Source organism: Myotis yumanensis, unplaced genomic scaffold (assembly GCF_028538775.1).
Source record: "Myotis yumanensis isolate MYYU_CA2020_CCGP unplaced genomic scaffold, mMyoYum1.0.hap1 SCAF_1, whole genome shotgun sequence".
In the NCBI taxonomy this organism is placed as follows: domain Eukaryota; kingdom Metazoa; phylum Chordata; class Mammalia; order Chiroptera; family Vespertilionidae; genus Myotis; species Myotis yumanensis.
In genome coordinates this window covers 113,642,923-113,659,425 of record NW_027223752.1, presented here as the reverse complement: position 1 = coordinate 113,659,425, position 16,503 = coordinate 113,642,923, and the positions used below count along the sequence as shown (strand labels likewise).

At 54.0% G+C, this 16,503-nt stretch overlaps 1 protein-coding gene across 3 annotated transcripts in view; it reads right to left on the bottom strand.

The window, feature by feature from the left end:
• The window catches only part of CSPG4 (chondroitin sulfate proteoglycan 4), a 36,037-nt gene that overhangs the window by 10,270 nt on the left and 9,264 nt on the right, over nucleotides 1-16,503 (bottom strand). The window contains exons 2-4 of one of the 3 annotated variants that reach the window (XM_070429944.1): nucleotides 15,397-15,464; nucleotides 5,940-6,103; nucleotides 982-4,509 (exon numbers count right to left, since the gene is read on the bottom strand). In XM_070429944.1, the coding sequence (XP_070286045.1) occupies nucleotides 982-4,509; nucleotides 5,940-6,068 (3,657 nt within the window). In that variant the 5' untranslated portion in view covers nucleotides 6,069-6,103; nucleotides 15,397-15,464. Of the gene's footprint in view, nucleotides 1-981; nucleotides 4,510-5,939; nucleotides 6,104-15,396; nucleotides 15,536-16,503 lie in introns of all 3 variants that reach the window. The other 2 variants (XM_070429945.1, XM_070429940.1) reach the window with 2 other exon arrangements.

Here is a 16,503-nt window from a genome sequence, read left to right as displayed (position 1 = left end):
GGGACACACAATCATCCCACACGTGTGTGTACACACACACACACACACACACACACACACACACACGCTGTCCCACCTCCACTATTGTCACTTCTCACCACCAGAGAGCGCCCCATCCTTCTTGAGGCACAGACTCTAAGACACTATAGGTTCCGTGGGACTTGCAGACCCTGTCTAGATCCAGGGCTGCTGGATGCTCCCTCACCTGATTGTCCACCCCCAAGTTCACATTCCTGATTCTGTGCCTTTGCCTGGGCCTGTAATATGGTTCCCCCCATTTCCTGCTAATTGAAATCCCAGACTCTTCAAAGCCTGGCTCAAATGCTGCCTCCTCCAGGGCAAAGACAGCCTGATGCTAGATATATATAGTCACATTCTGACAAAAGCCCAGACAGCCAGAACCACAAGGGGCTCAGAAATTGACAGTGTAGGAGAATAAGGTCCAGAAAGGGCAAGAGACTGGCTAAGATCACAAAGCAAGTCAGTGGGCCTGCTGGGAGGCCTGTGGTTGCTCTGTGAGGTTCCTGGGGGTTCAGCAGCTCTCTTCAGACCATGAGTCCTAGTCTGAAGTCTGGGAAAAGAGCTGAGGACATGGGAGCCTGGGGACCAGCTAAGCCAGTCTCCAAGGCCTGTAGTCCTCAAAGTTTGTGTCCAAGAAAACCCTCCAGAGAACTTATTGTTACTAGAATACAGATTCTTAGGCTCAATTCTTAGGCTTCAGAGGTTTTGTGGCCTGGGAGGGGCCCAGAAACATGCATCGTTAACCACAGCATGTACACATATGGAGGTACACACAATGCACAGGTAGCTTTATGTACAACAAATTCCCCAGAAACTCTTGGGCACACAACATGCATGTGAACAGGAGCATACCCAAGGCATGTACATACACCTGACCCAGAAGCCACCACAGGCATACCGGAAACATCCAAGCACACACAGCATGAAGGCCCATATGCTGCTCATCCCCCAGCCCTTTACCTCCAGCTGATCCTTTCTGATCTTAGCCGCCTCTCCCTGGAAGACATAGACCTTCTTGTGCTGGACCAGGTGCAGTGGGGCCAGTGGCCTTTCTAGGGCAATGGTCACTTGTAGGGTGGCATTCGTGTGCATAGGTCCTGCATCTACAGACAAGGCCAGGGTATCATGGGGGCTGAGGCTGCCGTTGTGGCTGTAGAGAACGGCCCCATTCAGCAGATCCTGCTGAAAGAAGGCTGTGGCTGGCTGGCCTGCCCGGAGCAGCTGCCCCCATTGTGGGCCAGCTGTGACATGATAGTGAACCTCATCCCCACTGCGGATGTCTAGGTTGGTGTCCAGGTGGAGTACAGCTGTGTCAATGGTGCCCTGGCCTCCTTGAGGGACCACGAGGTTAGAGTCATTGGCCACATGGAGGTAGGGCTCTGAAGCCTGCACTTCAAGCAGTGTGGTGGCCTGGTGCTGCCCATCAGACACCTGTAGCTGGATCCAGCCGCGGTCAGCCCCGGAGTGCACGAATAGTACTCGCTTCTTCCTGAGGTCCTCCTGAGTAAAGCGGTAGATGGGCCGCATGGGGTCATCCACAGCCACAATACTGCCAAAGAGGAGGTCCTTGCGGGTCAGCACCAGTTGGGCATCAGTAAAGCCAGAGTCAGCATCGCTAAAGGCCACGTCATCTGTAGTGAGTAGTCGCTGCCCACCCCGGGCTACATGGAAGATGCGGCTGATGGTCTGCACGGGGGCGTGGTCATTCACGGGCTGGATGGCCACTCGGAAGACACCACGTACCTCCTCCCAGGCCATGCCACCGCTGCCCTCCCCCTGGCGGGTAGCTACAAATGGAATGTCATCTTCTGTGGTCTCAGAGTCATCATGCTGGTACACCAGCCGGCCTTGCAGCAGGTCCTCATTAGTAAAGGATGTCACCATGATGGTCTTGTCTTGTGTCCCCTGCCACGTCAACCTCCCATGGCGGGGCCACTCCATGACCTCATAGAGATAGCTGGCACTGTTAAGACTCTTGATGAAGAGGTGGTCAGCGGAGAGGATAGCCTCACCACCTTCAGGGACTGAAAGGAGAACATTGGTGAGGACAGGAGCATCTGGGTCACCACCAATATGGATGGGGAAGGTGTAGAGAGGGGAGAAGTGTGGCGGAGCTGTGACACGGAAATGGAAGACATCCTCGACCACCTCTGAGGAACGTGCTGTGGCCCCATATGTCACCCTTCCAGCTTGAAGGTCATCTTGGGTGAAGCCCTGACCTTCTGATAGCCGCATGCCCTGGAGTCGAAGATTTCCTTTCCTGGGGGCCTGAACCACTTCATAGTGAAAAGTGGTGGGGCTCAGGCCTGCCTCCTCTAGGGTGGCCTCCAAGTGGGCTGTGGTAAGGGCCTCCTGCCGGGTGTTCTGAGTGTGCAGTGGCTCCAGCCGCAGCAGCCACACGGTGGCTCTCTGGACTGTCACAGGGAAGGACAGATTGTTTAGGGTCTCCTGACCCACCTGCACCTCCAGGGTCAGTTTCTCTACCATGTCCTCAGCATGGTGCTGTGGGTCAGTGCTTAGGTACCTCACGCGGCCCTGTTCCACGTCCCGCTGGTGAAAGGCCTGTGTGGCCCACCATTCTGCACCCTCTGCCCCGCCTGATCCCTGCTTCTGCAGCTCCCCGAACTGCAGGGCTCCAGTGACTCGGAATAGCACACTCACATCCTGCTCTACAGCATTTGTCTCCACTGACAAGTTGGTGGGCAAGACCAGTGCAGCAGAGCCCTGGGCCAGGCGCAACCCTGTGTTGTGGCGGATCTGAATGGCTGGCCGGATAGCCACCACCTTCAGTGTGGCCAGGGAGCTGGCCTGCAGCCCATCGCTGACCCGGAAGATGAGGTCCTGGGCAGGCCCACCGCTGTGGACATAGACAAGGCTGCCTGCCTCCAGCTCCCGGCAGGAGAACTCGGTTGCTGGCTCCCCGGGTTTGTCTCGGCGTTCCACGGGGCCACTAGCCAGGAGCTGGAAGGTAAGGTCCTCGCAGGGGGAGTCTGGGTCATAGGCCTGGAAAACCTCAGGCCCCAGTGGCTTCTGTGTGTGTTCCAGGATCACCATGAGGCTGCCATGTGGAAAGATGACACGGGGTGGGTCATTGACAGGGTTTATCTGGATGGGCAGAATGTAAGTTTGGCCCCTCCGAAGGCAGGAGGGCACGGGCCCCTGAGCTGTCACTGACACCTCCAGCACCAGCTGGTCGGAGGTGTCCTCAGAGCCATTGTGGACAAAGCGGGCCTTGCGGTTCACCACATCTAGGAGAGTGAACATTTGCCGAGTCCGCGCGCCCGGAATGTCCAGCTCTAGCTTGCTGTGTCGCGGCCCGCGGCTCACACTGAACAGCACCTGGGATTTGCGCAGTTCAGCCTCTCTCAGGTCCAGGGTGGGTTGCACATGCCGCCATTCAAGCCAGGCTGTGCCACCCTCGGCCACTACCAAGGGGCTGATGGTCAGCAGTTGGGTGAAATTGTCAAAGATAGGAGGCAGCCCAGATTCAGGCACACAGGGCTCAGGCAGCTCCATGGCTGGCCAAACTTCAGGTGCCAGGGTGGAGAAAACTTCATAGGGGCCATAAGCATCCTCTTCATATTCATCTTCCTCAGGCTTGCAGCCGGCCACCATATTGCGAGTCAGCCAAGCCTCCCGGAGCCCCCACCTCTGGCCATTGATGCTGAGGTCCTCCATGCAGCCCAGTAGGGAGACACTGACAGCCCCAGTGGCCAGGCCCAGGCGGTGTTCCTGGAGGTGGTGAGAGGCCTCTGCATCTAGCCCCCCGAGGAGAAGACTACCACGTGGCTCCAGGTAGCTGAGGACCCCACGGTTGGAAGTACGTGTTGGGTACTGGTCCACGGAGATTTCCAGCTGGTGAGCATCCATGTGGACACTGACCTCGTGGGGCTGTCCATCGGCCACAGGCACACTGTTGTGGAGCAACACAGTGCCCTTGCCTTTCTCGACCACAGCTCGCAGGTGGCCTTCAAATATATCCAAGTAGATGAAGTCCCCACGCTGACCGCCTGCCTGGAAGGCCAGGGGTGCCTGCTGGCTCCTTGTGATGAGTGTAAACTCCAGGGTGCCTTCATTCCGAGTGCTCCAAGGAGGGAAGGCTGCCAGTGAGTGGGGCCCAGAGAAGCCCAGGGCCACATCATCACCAGCAGAAAACTCTTCAGCACAGCCCTCATGCACATCTGGGCTTAGTGGCTGAAGGAGGCTGTGGCCATTGAGGGTGGCTGCATGGAGGCAACCCCTCAGAGGTCGGCTGGTTCCCCTCAGGTAGGGCAGGCCCAGGCTTCCAGTGCCCCCCACAAAGAGCCCATAGGGGACCTTCAGAGGCCCCCCTGCGACTGGGGTGGAAGTGTTGAGGAGCCCATCTACTGACAACCAGGCCCAGCCATCTGATATCATTAGACCCACTGTGTGGAGGACGGAGTCACTCAGCAGCATCTCTGATGGGGTCTGCAGCCTCAGTTCCTCCCGGCCTAGGACAAGTCTGACCTGAGGAGAGATGGGGAGTAGGGGAGGCAGCCCTGTGAATCTACCACTTTTGCTGGAAAAGCATAGTTGGTCCCTAGGGCCTAGGACAAGGTCTTCTCATGCCACTCTCTCTCCTTTCTGTCATCTCTTATTTTCTAAACGCTCACCAGAATGATCCCTATGAGGCCTGGATAGCCTCTGGTCTCTGATATGAGTCAGATGTGGTCCCTATCCACAAATAACTGATATCTAGAGGATGCTCTCCTAGACATTCAATCTGGGTTAAAAAAAATTTGTTCCCTCTTTCCTTGGCTGGGAGATGCTAGAAAAATTACTTTGGAATATAAAAGATTTCATCATGGGCACCTGGGAACCCCCTGCTGAGGGCCCTGAGTGGGGCAAACATGGAGGGTTACCAAAGCAGCCAGGCTCACTATTCAGGGATGGGGAGCCCAACCAGAGGTTCTGCATTGTGAAGGTTTAGTAAGAAAAGCTCCGTGACCTAAAGTGAGGGGAGATCCTAGGGAGAGAAGAGGGACATGGTTTTGACTGCAGGACATTGACACCAGAACTGACTCTGGTGCAATGCTCCCACAACCAGAAGGCAGAACAGGTCCTGGCAGAGTAGGGGAACTGAAAGAGCAGAGCACTATTAATGAGACCTTGGCAGTCCAAGTAGGGAGCACCTCTGTAGGGGTGTGGCCTTATTGCATCTGGCAGAGAGGAAGGGTATCAGGACCAGGCTATAACCAGGCCAGGTTTAACAGTGATATCTTATGGTAGTGAGAAGCAATGGCAGCAGCAGATGGATTGATGGGTGATCAGGCCGTAGTCCTCTCCTCAGTGTGGCCTGGAATCAGCTGACTCTCATTTGGACTAAGACCTTGGGTTCTCAAACTCTTCATGGTTAGGGAGAAGCCTCAAGATAGAGCCAGAGGAATCCTTGCTAATATAGCTTGCAGTGACTTGAAGGATTAAATGGGAAAACGAGGAAGCTGTGGCAGTACTGTTGTTACCATCATCTACAGACATGATTATTGCTAAGCAGAGTCCAGGTGATCACTGGGTGGGGTGGGGGTAGGGGGAGGGAGAAATGTCCATGCTGAGACTTCAAGGAGAGACTAGTGTTAGGTGCAGGGAGTTGGTGAGACAGGCATGAGGCACAGGGAGTTGAGTGAGAAAACACCTGGCAGCAAGAGACTATAGATAACCAGGGAACTGAAAGCCATTGGAGTAGTCAGCACCTAAAGGCCAGCTAGAGTTGTGGTAAGAAGTGAGATTGGAGAACAGGAGGGAAGAGCAAGTTCATGACAGACTCACAGCTTCTGGGATTCAGTTGTCCATCTCACAGTGGAGAACTTGAGACCCCAAGGTGAAAATGACTTGCACAAGGTCACATAGCTGGTTAGGGGCCATTGAAAGCTAGAGTTCAGCAGGGAGATGTCACTGACCTGCAGGCGTCCAGAATTGAGCTGCAGGAGGAGGTGGTCAGCTGGGCCTGCTGCCAGGAGAAGCAGGGCTTCACGCTGGGATGTGGAGAACTGTAGCTGTAGGTCTATGTTGGTCAGAACTGTGGCCATTAACACCTCCAGGTGGTTCTCACCGAAGAAGGAGGCTGTGTGAGAGAGGGAGTTTTAGTCAAGTCTCAGACCCTTGCCTGGAGGAGGACAGGTGCTACAGAGTGAATATGTGTGCTGTAGGGAACGGTTTCATGCTGGCGCACCCTCATGGTCTTCCACATGGCTGTCCCATGGGCCTCAGCCAGATCCCAGCACCTGCTTGGTCCTGGCCCCAGAAGGTACCCAGCCTAGATTTTGCCTCTGAAGAAGGCCCAACCCAGCAATTTCAAGCAACTCAGGTCTCCTCTTCAGAGGTTCCTGGGGCCAGGGTCCTCTATCAGCAATGGCTCTCTTCCCCTCAGCCCCAGCAGAATCTGGGTCTGGCCCCTCCTTGGCCCAAAGGAAAACCATCACTGATGTGATCACCTCTCTTGGTGGTCACAAATCCCAGGACTGGAGTTCCAGAAGAATCACCTTTACCCTCAACTGATCCCTGTTCAAATTTCTTCTCCTAAGTACCCTTACACTTTGGCCACTTTGCATGCTATGCCCCACCTCCGTGGGTTGGCTGGGGCCTGGTGGTGTTGCTGTCAGGCAGCTCACCCATCTTTGCTTTCCTCTTGGGCCATGCTCCCAGCTGCTTTTGGGGGTGGGCAGAGGCAGCTTATTTGGTCTGAGTCCATAGAGAAGCAAAAGTTCTAAGGCCAGATGGAGGCCATGTGCAGTGCTAGACCCCAAATGGGCCAAAACTTCCTGCATCACCCCATGTTGCATCCTGCGGTAGAGCTATTACTGGTCCCTGGTGAGCAGTCAGATCCGGTTCCATTGTTTGCAAGCCAGGGATGACAACAGCTGAGTTCTCTAAGGCAGGGTCTGAGGCTGAAGACAAGGCTTGGGAGGAGCTGAGGGTCTGCTGGGCAGGCCCGTGAGCCTCCCAAAGCAGCAGTGGTTTCATAGGGTTAGTGGTCACTGTCCAGGGTTCCTTTTGTCCCATGCTGGGACACCTCCTCTTTTTAAGTTGCCACCTCCTTCCAGGCAGTTTCCTCAAATTAGCCTCTCTTGCCCTCCAACTTGCTGCTACAATTTCTGGTCTATTCCTTTGTGGAGATTAGGGCCAAAAATAACTTTGAGTCTGTCCCCCAGATGTCCAAGGCTGGGAGAGGCAGACAGTAATGGTTTAAAAAGATGATTCATCCCTGTTAGGCTTCCCTTAAACCCCATGTGAGTGAATAAAGGCTGATGGCTTGATAGGGATGGTCTAGCATTGGCTATATACCTACTAGTCCCCGGCCAACCTGAACCAGCTGATGTGTGCCTGAAAAAATAGCCACTGGAGGAGTCGGAGGCATGTATGCCCTACAGGCAGTCAGCACTATGTGAGGGATGTCCAAGGATAACGCTTTTCCACTTGGGCTGAGCTTACAACCCTTATAGTCATCTCCTTTGCTGGCACTTGCTGGAAACACAGGAGCCTTTGATTGGGGAGGTAAAGGAGTCAAATAAGAACTTCAAAACCAGCTGAGAACATGGCCCAGTAAGCCCAGCAAGGCCAACAGACCTTGGTGCTGGTAAGGGACACGTCAGGGGACCTGTGGGTAACTTACCTTCAAGGACATCGATTCTTAATAACAAAATGCAGCACACTACACTGAGGGCACACACAGTTGCAGAGGTTGGGGCACGTGGCCCCTGTAGAACAGGGCCACCATGGTGGTGGACCAGAGCTCATAGCAGCTGGCAATAGCTGGTTGTAAATTTTTAGGGATATTGTTAGCCAGGTGATGTTGCCTGGTGAGAATATTTATACCATGATGTAAAGAGGCCAAAACCACAAATCAGGGCTCACTCTCTCCCAGAGAACCTGTTGCTGAACATTTACCTACCACCCACAGAGAGAGGGCCCAGTTCTCTCCCCTGTGTGGGAATGAACCCACACACCCATCTGTACTCCCTTTTGCTAAAGGTGGATATAAATCTGTTGGGGCTTGGCCGGTGTGGCTCAATGGTTGAGCATTGGCCAGGAGGTCATGGTTTGATTCCTGATCAGGGCACATACTAGGGTTGCAGGCTCAATCCCTAGTGTGGGGCATGTAGGAGGCAGCTGATTAATGATTCTCTCTCATCATTGATGTTTCCATCTCTCTCTCTCTCTCCCTTCCTTTCTGAAATCAATAAAAATATATTAAAAAAAATAAATCTGCTAGGGCATGATCAAGGTCAGGGCTCTGGATTAAGCAGGAATTGAAGTAGATGGCTGGCTCTAACCAACCTGCCTCCAGTGCCCTGCCAGCAGCCAGTTTGGCCTGGTTCTCCAGGCCCAAGTGGGAGGGCAGCAGGATGTACTAGTAGAGGTACTTTCCAGAGGGCTGGAATCTGAATGGGCTCATTGAGGGGCTGGACCCTGCTGTTTCTAGTGGGGCCAGGCAGGGAAAGGCTCACACAGCAGCCTTGTGCTATGCTGGGAGTTCACAGGCCAGGGAGCCCCTCCACCCAACAGAGGCTTCTGAGGCCTTGCTGGCCAGGGTTTTGGAAACTCTGACAGTCCCCCCGCCGCCCACCTCGCTGCCTCTACTTTCTGTTCTTCTTCTGCCTCTTACTGTCTCTGATGGCTGCAGATGCAAGAACCTAGAATCTCTGTCCTGGGGAGGGGGCAGTTGGAGAGGGAATTTGAATGAATAGGTGGTACAGGATAAAGAAGTAATGAGCTAGAAGTCAATCCCCAAGGGCTTCCTGGGGGAGATAAAGGTGGCGTAGAGGAGCAGAGAGGGAGGGGAATAGGAAGCAAGGACAAGGACAAGGACAAGTGAGAGACCGGCAGGAATATATAGGCTCCAGAATGTTGAAGACAGAGGAGAGTAGAAGGAAAGGTAACATGACTAAATTGGGCTTAGTGGCTGCTGGGGATTTGGGTGGTCTGGGAGGAGAGGAGGAATTAGAAATGTCTGGAGACCTCCCCTTGATTCTCTTGGGTCAAGAAGACCCATGATTCATCAAAATACCATCTCAGGCCTGCAGCAGCTGGAGAAGGGCCCATGCTAGGGTTGGAGGCTTGATCCCCAGTGTGCGGTGTACAGGAAGCCTCCCGGTCACCATTTTGTAAAATGAGCACTCCTTCCAATCCTTCCTCCTCCTGTCTGTTGGGATTATTCCTGGAGGTCCCTCCCCCATCCAGAGGTTTGCTCTCTAATATGGGTGTGCAGAGGGTTCATGTTGTGGGCTGCCGGAGTGGTGCCAACCTTTCAGAATGGTGGGAGCAGGATGCTCCACAGGGTCAGGGGGATAAGTGAAGGAGCAAGAAGAATCCCATATGTATGAGTTTCTCTGCCTAGAAGAAGGAAGATAGGTGAGTGTCCAGAGTAATACAGATGTGTATTTTCATGTGTGTGCAAGTGTGTGGGTGGCTGCTAGGGGTGTGTTTTGGATTTGCATGAGGCTGCGTGTTTGTGCATGTGCGTGTGTGCGTGTGTGCGTGTGTGCGTGTGTGTGTGTGTGTGTGTGTGTGTGTGCTGGGAGCTGCCAGGACAGAACAGTGATTGTGCCTAGGCCTGTCTTGCCCCTCAGTGCCCACCCACAATGACTTGGCTGGGCCTGGCTCTGTGAAAGGGGCCCTGTGTTCCTGGAGGGTTTCTGCCCCTCCTCCTTGGCGCCCATCCATCTAAGTCTTAGATTCTAAGAGGTTTACTGAAGGTGGAGAAGGCCCATAACATCCCACCCTTCCTGCCCATGAACAGGGCACTGCTGTCTGTGCCCAGGGCTGGGCAGCTCCATTCCTCTTCCTGAGACAAGGGCTGGGAGCACAGAAAGAGCTTGTGTCCTTCCCTACCAAGCCCCTTCTCACATGGGGAGATGAAGCTTAGGCCAAGGGCCCCTAGCAAGCCACCCTCTGGCAGGGCACAGGTTATGTGGGCATCTTCTGGCTCCCTGGGGGCACTCCTGGGACATTTATGAATGGGAACCTGGCTCCTGCTCTGCAGGGAGTCGGGGGGAGGATCCTAAACCTGAGGCTTACTTCCATGGTGATGCCCAAGTGACTGCCTGTCAATAGGCTCTTGTGACAAGGGGCAGAGTATGTGCACATCAGGCTGTCGACCACCTCCCAGGCTAGGGACAGGTTTCAAGTATGGTGCCTTTCCAGTCGGGGATGGGGATGGGGGGAGTGGGCTGCTGCAGACCCTGCTCCTTCTGAGTCCTGAGGAATAGGCTAGCCAGACTGTCTCTCCCTGGCTCTGTCCCATCTCTCCTCATCTCTGTCCTGGCTCTTCAGTCACCCTGCTGCTTGTCTCTGCCTCTGTTTTCCCTCATCTCTCCCTGTCTTAGTCTTTGCCTCCTCTCTTCCCTCTGCCCCATCCTGGTTGTATCTGGGAATATCACCCTTGCTCCAGAACAGTCTAAAGAGTCTGGCCTGGGGCCTCTTGCCTTCTCAGCCTGGTCCCCACTTCCTGGGTTGTGGGGACCACAAAATTCTCTGTAGCCCTGCCTGCAGTAGGGGGACTTGGCTTCCATTTCTTTGAACACCCGAGGCCCCAGAGGAGAAGCAATTTGACAGAGAAAAGCAGAAAGCCTGCAGTGCTGGCCTTGCCACCTGTCTGGGCACCCCCACCCCCACCTCACGCCTCCCTGGCAATTGATTCCTTGTGCCTGCTCCTGCCACATTCCTGGTCGCTTGGGGGCAGCCAGGCAGCCCCACAGCCAGCATGCGTCATGGGCAGCAGCAGCATTCCTGGGTGTTTGCTGCTGTCTGACTTTATAAGGGAGAAAGTTTGGGAGCTGAGAGCTGCTGGGCAGGATGGCCAGTGGGGAGTGCCTAGGCGCACAGTCAAGTGTGGGTGGTGGGAGACCTCAACATGTGTTGTTGAGGAAGGACTTATTGGTACAGAGACAGAGCAGGAGCTGAGAGATGGATGGTGAGAGAAGGCAGAACCATATTCATTCATCCACAAATACAATACTGAAATGATAGGGATGTAGAAGGAGAACCAACCTAGGAAAGACAGAAAGCCTGAGAAAGATATTAAAACTGAGAATGGGCCCTAGCAAGTTTGGCTCAGTGGATAGAGCATTGTCCTGCGGACTTGAAGGGTTCGATTCTGGTCAAGGACACATACCTTGGTTGCAGGCTCAATCCCGGCTTTGCACGTGGGAGGCAACCAGATGATGCGTCTCTCTCTGTCTCCCCCTTTCCACTCTCTAAAAGTCAATGGAACAATATCCTCAAGTGAGGATTAACAATGAAAACAAAACAAAACAAAACCACACCTGAGAATGGAAAATAAAGACCCTTCCTCCACAAAGACTGAACTCAGAGATCCAGACTGAGACCTGAGGGAGATGGGGAAGGAAAAACCCAAGAGAGATGGAGAAGGCAAGATATCGGCAGTGAGCCTGCTGCTGTGGACAGGAGCAAGGAGGGTGAGGAGGGGACAACCCGCAAGCCAGTTGGGGACAGAGGGGTTCCTGCTCTAGGTGAAGCTGTACTCTTCCACTATGGGTGAATCCGGCCCGTTTGAAATGAATAAAACTAAAAAAAAAAAAAGACCGTACCCTTTCATGTAATGATGTTTACTTTGAATTTATATTAGTTCACACAAACACTCCATCCATGCTTTTGTTCCAGCCCTCCGGTCCAGTTTAAGAACCCATTGTGGCCCTCGAGTCAAAAAGTTTGCCCACCCCTGCCCTGGGGAGTCTGAAGAGTGGGGTATTCTGGGAGTGCCAAAGCAAGGGTGAAGGGTCCTTTGTCTTCATGGGTGTGTTTGTGAATGGCCCTGTGTGAGAGCAGGGATGGGCCAGGTGTCCTTCCCCTGTAGCTGGGCCCTCCCTGAGGTCACCTCAAGCCAGATCCCCAGTATTCTGCTGCCCAAGCCAGGGAACCTCTAACGAGGCTGGGGTAGGAAAGTTCTCTCTGATTTAGAACCTGATGGGGCTGGTATTCCCTATGCTGCTCCCTCCCATTGCAGAGCTGGGAGAGAAAATGTACTGGTATGAGAACTCAGTCCCATGGAGCAGCGCAGACCCTAACCCTTGCACAGTGGGTAGTGGTGGAAGTGAGTGCAGAACAAGAGAGGATTCGGTGTGGTGGGCCCAGCCTGTCTCTGAATACTGGACCTGCCAGGGCTGGCTGCCTGGAAGACGCTTATACACCTGGCACCCTCAGTGCTTACTACCTGTGTCCTTGGTTCCAGATGGAGTCCATAACCCAGGGCCATTCAAGCACCCTCAAGGCACGGCCATAGGACCAACAGCAGATTAGTTCAAAGTCATGGGGAACTTAAAACAGTGGCCACTCCTGTTCCTCTCAGGAGACAACAGCTTGTCCCAGTATAAAAAGTGTGGGAATCACTGAGGGCAGGCTGTTGGAGAGGCTCCGTACTTGTGGGCAAACCCCTATCTTTACATCTCAACACTACAGAGACCTCAGCTGTGGTCCCCATTCCTCCACACTTGGAGAACGCTTGACCACAAGACTCACTCTCAGGGTACTTGACCTTATGTTTGGTTGCCAAGGAGTACAGGGCAGGACAATGGCTTCCTCAGTTATTGGCTGAGCCCTGACCCTGGTCACTGGCCTCAGCTACTGGTCTTCTAACCAAGCACCTGGAGGCCACCTATACCAAGAGCCATACACTGAGGTACATGTCCAATTTAGGAACCCCTCTGGAAGGTGAGTGCCTCTGGGGAGGAAGCAGGGGACTAGTGGGGTAAGATACAGAGATTGGTCCACAGACACTGATCAGGCAGAGTTGGTGCCCTGGGCTCCCAGCCATGTGTTCCTACCCTGGGGCCATGTGGGACACAGAGGAAGTGGGAGAGAAAATGAAAGGTTTTGCTGGAAGAAGCAGCCCAGAGTCCACCCAGGCTGGAAGGCTGGGGCAGGAGGAAGCAGGGCCCTCAGTGGAGTCTTTGTGGAAGCCTGCTGTTCTCCAAGCCAGAGCATGAAGGGGTGGGGCTTCTGTGACTTGAAGCAATTCGGAAAGGCCTTTTCTTGTCCTGTGATTTTCCTCCTTATAAAGGGAGGATTTCTAGGCCCTCATCCATATTCCCTTTCCCCTAGCTTTCCTGGCCCTGGAGGGAATATGGGTCCCTCATCTCAGTTGACCAGGCTGAGGTAGGGGTTCTGGAGAGAAGAAAGAGTGAAGGAGCTTGCCTGGCATCTGGCCTGCCCAGCCCCCACCCCCAGCAGGGTCCCTGTGAGATTGCTCTCATTTTACAAGTGTGAAAACTGAGGCAAGGAAGATAGTTACCTGTGCTAGGGCATAAAGAGCAGCCGTGGAAAGGGATTCAAGACCTTGTTGATGTGCTTCCTGAGCCTGGTACTGTAGGTGTCAGGGTGTGGTATGCACATAGAAGCGGGTGTTGATTGCTATGTGTGACTTAGAAGTGGAGCATCTGCCTGAGTGTGAGAACTGGCCCCCTGCCTGAGGAAGACACACTTTTTCCCTTCCTGTCCTTAAGGCTCCCTCTTTCAGGGTTGGGGGTGGTAGAGGGGGGAGGGAGTGAGGGAAGGGGAGAGCTTTTGTTTTCCATGCATGGTTTGGTAGCTGGCCTCTCCCAGCATGGCTGGCTGGGGTCTGGCTTTGGGTCTTCAGGGCTGGCTGAGGATGACACGTTCCAGAAAATAGTGATAAGTGACTCAGCACTGAAGAAGGTCCCTCTCTGATCTACCAGCCCATAGAGGTCTTAGAGGTCATGGAAGAGGCTGGAGAGGTGGGAGGTGTGGTTTCCACCCAGGGTGAGAAGCCTGCCTTCAGGAGGCTGAGGGGCCATCCCTTCTGTCAGAATCCCTTCTGCTCTGGGATGAGAAATCCCTGAGGGAAGGCTGTTGGAGAGGTACCTCAGGGCTTTTCTGAGCCTGGCAGACAGCTTGGAGACAGTGAGTGTTAGCTGGGATGGGGGAACATTGGAAGCCAGACAGAGGTCTGGACCAATTTGACCCAACCTGTGCTCAATAGGCTATGTGCCTTAGAGAAGACACCACTATCTTTGCCTTAGTCCTCCCATCTGAAATATAGGGAAGGGAGGTAGGATGACCCCACAGACAGAGGTTCCATGTCCAGAAGACCTGGGGGAAGCAGAGGCTTGGGTCAGGAACCCACACATACACTATACTCAGAGCCACATGCTGCCATACCCTCTCTGGCCTCAGTTTTCCCATCTGTGAAAAGGGACTTAGGTGTGGAGACTGACACATACACCTAAACCCTGGCCAGATCAGCCTAGCCCAGCCCAAGAGGAACTGCTGGTGGAGAGGTGTGGTCACTACAGTGGATACAGCAGAATTCACCTCTGGCCTAAGGGCTGACAGGCCTGGCCAGACTGGAAATTCTTGAGAACAGGGCCCAGAGCCTGTGTCCTGTGCCTAGGGCATCTATCATCCAGAAGGACTAGACACATGTACTGACAGAGGAAGTATCAGCACCTAAGGGAATACAAAGATTAAATGAGGAAGCATTTGGCCCATATGAGGGATTTTCTATTGGCAGAGCTGACAGCAGATAGGCAGAACAGCAAGCTCCCATACCGGTGGCGTGCTGCCGGGAGGGTGTGGCCTGTGAGGGTGGACCAGGTAACCTAAATGTCCTTGCTAGTGGCCTCTGTGCCAACCAGGTACCCCAGAGATCCCCAGACTGAGTCCCCCCACGACAGGCTTGAATCCTCTTGGCATAGGTCCCTACCTAGCATGCTCACTAATTCTGTAACCCCTCTAGCCTATCAGTACCTCCAAGCTGTGCCCATACTACCACATTCTCTAGTCCATCTCTCTTTCCTGGCTTCAGGTACCACCTCTTTGCTATGGTACCCACATCTCTGTCTCTGGCACTGCCAATGACCCCTAGACATCTACACCAGAAACAACCCTAGGAACCCCCAAGCCCGCCCATCTCAAGCCAGAGTCAGTGCCATCTCTGCTCCCCATGCAGTGAAGGTCCCACCACCCACCCACTGCTAGGCAGAAATCTAAAAGTTGTTTCAGACATTCTCTCTCCTCCCTCTTTATGGACACCCATCCTACCCTTAAATTCTCCTTCAAATTCATCTCTCCCTCTTGCTCCTCTGTGCTATCCTGCAAAGCAGATGGCCACCATCAATTGCCTGGCTTATTAAATTTTCTGCCTTGTTTTGCTAATAGCAGCCACAGTTAACCTAAAATGAAAGTCACTCCATTATCCTTCTTTGCCTGGAAGACTTTGATGGCTTCCCATTGCCCTATGATCAAACCTCAACCCCCTAGTGCAGCACTGATGTGGGGTGCTGGGTGACCTTGCCCCTGATCCACAGGCTTTCCTGTGCACCTCCCTTGAACACCCCACGTGCCACCCTTACCAGATCTTGGGCTGTTTTCCATCCATACCTGTCAGGTTCTTACTCCCAGCCTCTGCTCAGGGCCTTCTACGTGGTGAGCTCTTCTTTCTTCTCTGCCTGTGAAATGCCCTCATGCTCCTTCATAAAAGTTCTCCTCATCCTTCCCCACAGCCCAAAGCTCCTCTGCACTGGGGATGCAAAGACACTCCACTGTGGCTTGGGGAGTTGTGTCACTGTCACTTCTCTCCATGAACACTATGAGTCTTGGGATAAGACTGGCTGCTTGGTGAAGGGAGATGGGAAGAAAGGAGGACGGGCCCAGGAGGATGAGAGGGGCAGCCATATTCCCTAGTGGACTGCTGGCAAGGACGGCACCTGGGGGCTTGACCAGCTCTACCCAACCTGTCTCACCTCCAGGCTTCTTTCTAGTCCCCCTCTGTCTTTTAGGGCCCCAGTGATCAGAGGCAGGGGCCTGGACACAATGTCCCCACCCTGCCCCAGCCAGGGAGTGCTTTTCTGGGCCTGTGGTAACAGAGTCTGGTGCTTGTTTTTAAAGAAAATAGAATCAGAGCCCCTATTTATAGCTGGAGTCCATAGCACAGACAGGAGATAGATGGGGTTTGAGGCTGTGCAGGCTCCAAACAGGCGGGGGAAAGGCAGGGAGGAGGAAAGGGGCCTCCAAGGCCCCCTCTTTACTACCCCCCCCGCCCCCCCCCCCCCCCCCCCCCCCCCCCCCCGCCGCTTTCTCAGCTGCTAAGGAAGTGCCTGTGGGATCTTGACACTCCCTGGGACAGGATATAGCTGTGTTTTTGGACAGGGGAAGGAGGGGACTTGGTTGAGGGAGATGGAAACTTTCTCTTTGAATTGGTCCCTGGAGCCCAGAGTCTCTGTGGGAATGGGTGGAGGTGAGGTGTGTCATGTCTACTGGGAAGGCAGAGAAGAACCTGTGGAGGTGCCAGCTGCAGAGGGAGCACTTTGGACTGCCACCAAGACTGGGTAAAGGAATAACAGAGCAAGGCCAGAGAGATGGGGCTGACAGAGGCAGAGAGAGAGACAGGGATGGGGGAAAGTTCGGCAGCTCAGTTGGTTCTGTGGAAGGAACATAGAGAGAGCAAGGAAAGGTTTGAAGTGGGGGCTTCTGTCCCACAAAAAGTCT